The 6,756-nt window shown below is 39.3% G+C and overlaps 1 protein-coding gene across 1 annotated transcript in view; it reads right to left on the reverse strand.

Moving 5' to 3' along the window:
* LOC106518834 (leucine-rich repeat-containing protein 16B) overlaps positions 1-6,756 on the reverse strand; it is a 13,406-nt gene that overhangs the window by 4,801 nt on the left and 1,849 nt on the right. Inside the window, exons 2-6 of the mRNA XM_014010253.1 lie at positions 6,057-6,150; positions 5,793-5,879; positions 3,873-3,992; positions 3,630-3,746; positions 473-648 (exon numbers count right to left, since the gene is read on the reverse strand). Of these exons, the coding sequence (XP_013865707.1) occupies positions 473-648; positions 3,630-3,746; positions 3,873-3,992; positions 5,793-5,879; positions 6,057-6,150 (594 nt within the window). The remainder of the gene's footprint in view (positions 1-472; positions 649-3,629; positions 3,747-3,872; positions 3,993-5,792; positions 5,880-6,056; positions 6,151-6,756) is intronic.

Consider the following 6,756-nt stretch of genomic DNA (forward strand, 5'->3'; position numbering starts at 1 on the left):
CAGAGGCCACGCCTCCAGCAAGAATCACTTCTCTATGCATCAAGTCCAGACCCTTGTACGAAGCAAAGTGAAGGACAGGGTCTGGTTTTAACCAGGCTAAGACTTACTCTCTGTTCAAAGCAAATGAACGCAATTTGATCACAAAGTGTAAAATACAAGAGCAGATCTAAATTAATTAGACACAAATTTTCCTTATGTTTTATTTTGAACATAGCCAGAGCTCAGCCCACTGCTGTATTCTTTATTTCCTTTGTTTGAGTCATCAGCTTTTCATGCAGAGTAAATACTGGTTAGGCCCAAACAAACAGCAGAACTGTTGCCAGAGACTTTTGCACGTCTTGTTTGAGAAATAGAAGAACAAAGAAAAGTGCAAGTTATTGCTTTTTTTCTTTTCTTTTCTTTTCTTTTCTTTTCTTTTCTTTTCTTTTCTACATTAAATGTCTACTAAACAAATTAACTCTGTCCTGTTTACCGTAGTCTGGTGCTGATGACTTGTCCTGTAGTTTCCACCAGAGTGCTTCTCAGAAAGATTTCCGCCTGCCTGATTTTTTTGGACACACACTCAGGCAGACACTTGCAGAGGCTTGAGCGTTGGACAACCTGTGGACATGTGGTCTCAGTGTTCCTCATCAGGCTTTGACCCAACTCCTGAAACAATCACAGTGTGTGAGGAGGATACAGAGTCCAACACCCCCAAAGATACCCTCAGCTTCATTTGAATGTGTTTATTGATGATGGGACACAGATAAAACAGGTAAATTCAGGGGTTTCAGACTATGGGGCGTGCCTCCCCTAGAGGGAGCTAGAGGTCTTGGGCGTGGGGTGAATCATTCTGTTCAGTGGTGTATCACATAATCATTAAATGTGACCTTCAGACTTCAGTATGAACCATTAACAGTTCAGAGGGTCTGTTATGTGCAGAAGAAGTAGCAACACATGCTACATGTGTTTGCTTGAGTGATTCTGAAGTTCTTGTGCGATCAGAAATGGTTACATTTTTATCTGACCTGCTTGCAGGGATCAGATTTCAACCAATGAAGAGAACCAGAGTCACAGTTTTAGCCAATCAGAGCAGAGCTGGGCGGGTCCTGCTGCCTGTGAGCAGAGACAGACCCTGTCTCAATTCTCGCACTCCCACCCTCGTTCCGCCCTTGTGCACTTCAAATGCGTGTCTCACATTCTCCACATCCGCCCTTCACCCCGCCCTTTTTGGGTACTATTTCCGCCCTTACACGAATCCGCATTTTTACAGACTTTGATGAAGTGTATTACCCACAATTCATCACTGTGTGATGTTTTGAATTAAATGGCAGAAATCTGGCAATGTCCACTGAGCACCTTCCAGTTTAGTGGTGGCAGTAATGCACTTAAATTAGACTGCGAACCACCAATAAAACCAAAAGAAGAAGAACTTACAGAAGTTAGTTCTCATACTCTGATGTATAAGCCTCCTTCGCTTCATGTGCTTTCTTCTCCTAAAAACAAGTCATCATTTTTAGCAATACAAATGCCAAAATAGTGACAGGTCCTGCCACACTGGATGTTGCTGTTACGATGCAGAGGCACGTCAATGCCGTAATCCATACTGTCCCAATTCTCATTTTTTTGCACACTTGTAACCTGCGTACTTCGACTGAATCCCCCCATCACAGAGAGGCGTGGGGTGGCACTGAGCATTGGGACTGGGCCACAGACTGCAGATGAAGTAATCAGCATTTCTTATACTGTTTTTCAAGCATCTTGACCCGCTACCAGAACTGTCGGCATGGAGTCTTTGCCTTCACAGATTCATTTCACTCATGAAGGTGAAATCATGTAATAAATTGTTAAACATCTAATTTGTCTCAGTCTCAGACATTGAGGACTCTTGGATTTTATTTCAAGTCAAGACCACAACTGTGTGGAAATATTAGAATATTGGGCCTCATGCAAGAACTTGTTCGTATTCTAATCCTAAATTTCTCTTACTTTTGTTCGTACGAACCCTTCATACGAACATGTCACGTCAGATTCAACAAACTCTTCTATCTTCAGGAAAAGGGTGTAAATGAGGAGAGTAAACTGATGAATGTGTGTCAGCTGCTCGTGCAGGAGGAGAGGTGATTTACATAATTACCACCCCAAAAACACCATATAAGGCTATGTTTCCTGCCCCACATACCAGGAAGTGTCCATTTATATGACATTGCAAAGTAACAAAGAAAAATTTTACGAGTCAGGAGACTGAAGTCCTGCTCTCAGAGATCCAAAAAAAGTCATTTTTAGCAGCGTCAGCTGTGGAATTAAAGGATCTGCTTTAAAGCTGAGGAATGAAATGTGCTGTTAATGTTGTGTCTCCTGTAGTCCTGCTCTGGTTTTTCTTTGGTCAAATAGTTTTAATTTAAGTGTAAAAAACTGTGTTGCATAGTTTTCACTTATTCAGAAGAGTAGTCGCGCACCGCTATCCCCCACCCCCGACTGTCGCAAGTAGATGCGTTTCTGAAAAAAAGCATTTTAAAATGTCTCCAAACTTCAATTAACGCATAATTTAAGTTGGTTTTTAGTTTGGGATCTTCATATTAATATTGCAGTGTTATACAACAGGATTAAAAGCCAATTTAATTTAATCTAACCAATTTATGTCGTTAGTTACATTTAAAATCTAATTCCAGTTCAAACAGAATAACCTATTAACATAATTATAGAGTGTGATTTATTTTCAACTCGAAATATCTTCAAACTAATGAAATATAAAGTTATTAGTGAAGAAAACCCGTCTGGATAACAGCAGACTGACTGCTGGTAAAATATACGACAGGTCTGGACCAMTCGTAAATTTTGTTCGTATCTGAAAAAAATCTTAGAATATGAAAACATTGGTGAAGGCCACAAATTCTCCTAAATCACTCGTACGCACAAYTTAAGAACAAATCTGTGCGTACGAACGGTTCTTGCACGAGGCCCATTGTCCAATTTATTTGTTAACATCTTTGCTTTCATTGCATATAAACAAGCACGACTCATTGATAATTATGTATTATTTTTACTGCCCTCAGCCCATCTTTCACTCACATGCAGCACTCCAAGAAAGTGAGCAGTGATTGTATTTGATTGGGGGAAGTTGGTATAAGGTTAAGCAATTTCTTCTAAAAGCCCAGTAGCAAACTGGGAATTCTTTCTTGTAATATTCTAATCTGGCAACATATTCTGATGTTTAAACTCTTTTAAAAAAGGGTAAAGATTTTAAAAGTACCAGTTGCTTGAAGAACTGTAACGTTTAGTCAGCTCAAGAGTGTTTGAGATCATCATTCTTTAGTAAAATCTCCTAAGATCATTACATTTTAAATGTAACTGTGTAAAAACCATGAAAATATCAGAATATCAGTTCAGTTATGTAAAATCTAACTTTCTGTATCGTGTTTATTTTTAAATGATGTTTCTGCCGTGAAGTATTTCTGAGTTATAGAGCTTCAGACAGGGCTATGATCATGTGTTGGGAAATTTCTCACAGTTTTTAACTAATTTAGTCCAGGTTGTACCGTGAACAACTACCAAAGGTCATAGCATGCTATCTTTGATTGACAAGTTAAAAAAACGCTTACTTTCTGTTGTGAAGAGTGGATTTACTGACTCCGAGTGTCTTCTTGTACCTGTAAGCTCTTTGTGACCTCCTGAGTGAGAGCTGCAGCGGCGTCAGAGAGAATGTTGTTGACCCAGTCTCCATCAGACGAACACTTCCTGCTTTCCTCACACAGAGAGGGAAGCAGCTGCCCCAAAACAATCACACGTAATCAATAAATCACTTACTAAAGGATTGATAACAGGTTGAGATGTCCACGGATTATTTTGGCCCAAAACGACATATTCTAGGTTTTACTGAATCAAGTGTTTACCTTTAAGGAGTCCCGGGTGTTTTGCAGCACCTCATGTGCCATCACAATGTCAGCCTGGTGATTACAGTCACCTAAACGCTGCAGGCTGTCTTCCAGCTGCCTGCACAAACCCTCGACCAGCTGTAAGCAAGAGCAGCAGATTTGTTTCAATGGAGAGAAGTAATGAAACAAACCCAGATGAGAACTGGAGCCACCGTTAAGAATCATTCTAAACTGCAAAACTTAAATGCTGTAAAACGTGTTAAAGGGGCAATACTATGTGTTTCTCAGGCATACATTTAAATACTTTACCATAATAAAGTGTCACCTTTACAGAGATGTAATGTAACTAAGTACAAATACTTTGTTACTGTACTTAAGTAGAATTTTTAGGTATCTGTACTTTACTTGAGTAAATATTTTTCAGCATACTTTTTACTTTTACTTATTACATTTGTACACAATTATCTGTACTTTCTACTCACTACATTTTTTAAAAAGGTAAGAAGTAGAAAGTCATTACTCCTAATTATTCTGAGTTGTTATTACTTAAAAAATACTACAATGTGTGTGTCCTGGATAGAATGAATTTAATTGTGGTTGGATTCTGACACCGTATTAGCTTGTACACAACCCAACACAACTGCACGCCGTTAGAATTTTTTTTTTTTTTGAGAAGTCACCTCCCAATAAATGTCATTTTGGAAAATTTAACTGTTCACTTTTACTCAGTACTTTTACTTTTAATACTTAAGTAGATTTTGTCAGAAATTTGGTAAATGGTAAATGGACTGTACTTGTATAGCGCCTTTCTATCCACCAGGGACACTCAAAGCACTTTACACTGCAGACATTCACCCATGCACACACTGATGATGGCAAACTACACTGTAGCCACAGCTGCCCTGGGGCGCACTGACAGAGGCGAGGCTGCCATACACAGGCGCCACCAGACCCTCTGACCACCATCAGTAGGCAAGGCGGGTAAGGTGTCTTGCCCAAGGACACAACGACTGAGTCGACTGGACGGGGATCGAACCGGCAACCTTCCGGTTCCAGGACGACTCCCCTAACCACTCTACCACAGCCGCCCCAAAATTTACTTTTGATACTTAAGTACAAAAAATATCAGATACTTTTAAGATTTTTAATCAAGTAATATTTTTAGAGAAGACTTTAACTAAGTAAGTATTTAACTAACTTTGTTAAAGAGAAGACTTTAACAAAGTATTTTTATGATAAGAAACTTGTACTTTTACTCTAGTATCACTTTGAGATACTTTACACAACACTGCACCTTAATCTGTTATTAAAATGCTGCTTTTATGTTTAAATGGAAAATAAACGTATCTTCTCATCACTTCCTCTTCTAAACGCCTTGAAATTGGCCTCTGTCTCTTTAAGACCTTCCGCTTCTGTCTCACCCATTTCGCGGGGGGTGGGGTGGGGGTGGGGGGCTGTGATGCAGTTTACTTGGCATCTGAAAATACATTTCCTCAAACGTATTTTGAATATGAAAAGAGCTTCACTGAGTGAGAACTAGTGTTAGGAGCTCAGCAGACAGTTAGGTTTCACTTTCACTTTCATCCGAGAACCTGCAGGAGTCATGGGCGGAGTGTGTGGGGAGGGGGAAGGGGGGGCGCTCTGGCATGAGGAAGTTCGGCTTAAAGACATATCCCAGAGATGTTTCTGGTCCCAAAAGGTGTTTCTGGTCCCCACCTGTCATTTTGCTCCTCAGCATGGCTTCCTAAAAACGCTGCAGGATTTCTCAAACATGCATGAATGAGTCAAAGCAAGGCTTTGGGCATGTTTTTTAATGAGAGTATAACATTATAACATGATATAAAACTCAAAAAAGTTGATTTTACATGATATTGCCCCTTTAAGTGAAAAAGCTAAAGTAAATATAGCATTAAATGCATTCATAAGTTTGCTTCTTACCTTTTCAGATTGTGGACGTTTCAGCACCTGCTGATGTTCCACGCTGCTAGGCTGTCTCTGATTGTTTCTGTCTAAACACTGCTGAATCTGATCAGAAACATTCACAGTGAAAATATTAACAGGAAAATGTTTGCTTTTTTTTTAAAGAATATATAAGAATAAAGAGACAAATCAACAATAATTTCCAGCTATCTTTATGTTTTGTAGTCACATTTTCACCCACATACATAAAAACTCCAAATCAGTCAGATTTTACTGGACAACCTTGTGGAGAGCTTCTTTAGTCCGGTCCGGGTTGCTGCGGTAGCTCTGTACAACGTCAGCCAGGGGCAGAGGCACTTTCTGCAGGGTGAGGTTCCTGCTCATCAACAAGAAAGCTCTCATCAAAACATGGTTCATTTTAGGCTTAATGAGTCTGCAGCCTGGTGTCTGTTCTGGTCCAAACAGAAACACACCACATTAAAGGAGTGGCTGAGGCTGGAACTCAAACTCTGATTTATTGCTGTGAATCACAGAATTTCCACAGTGAACAAAAACATTATAGATTTTCACAAAAATCCATGTGTGTGCAGGTTTTTGTTACGTTGTGGGGACAATTTTAGATCATTTTCCTGGTATGTTTTAAAGTTCCTAAAGTAGTTGATTAGAGCAATTTTATTATTTTAAGTAGATATGTTTAATTCACATCAATAATAGAACACTAAAAGACTTAAATATGAAGCAATATAAATTAGTGCAATAATATACAGATATTGGAAAATGGAGGTACTGTAGGGGGTTGTAGCAATAACTTGGATTGGAATRTCAAATCCAAACTTTGTTTACCTCAAGACTTTGGCCTCTAAGCATTATTCTGTCTCATGCCTACTGAGACAATAGTGATTTGATTCATTTACCTCCAAAACCATTGTTTACTATCTACGACTGGTAAGATAACGACAGGATGCGACAGAGACCTTCTGTT

The sequence above is a fragment of the Austrofundulus limnaeus genome, unplaced genomic scaffold (assembly GCF_001266775.1).
Source record: "Austrofundulus limnaeus strain Quisiro unplaced genomic scaffold, Austrofundulus_limnaeus-1.0 Scaffold67, whole genome shotgun sequence".
In the NCBI taxonomy this organism is placed as follows: domain Eukaryota; kingdom Metazoa; phylum Chordata; class Actinopteri; order Cyprinodontiformes; family Rivulidae; genus Austrofundulus; species Austrofundulus limnaeus.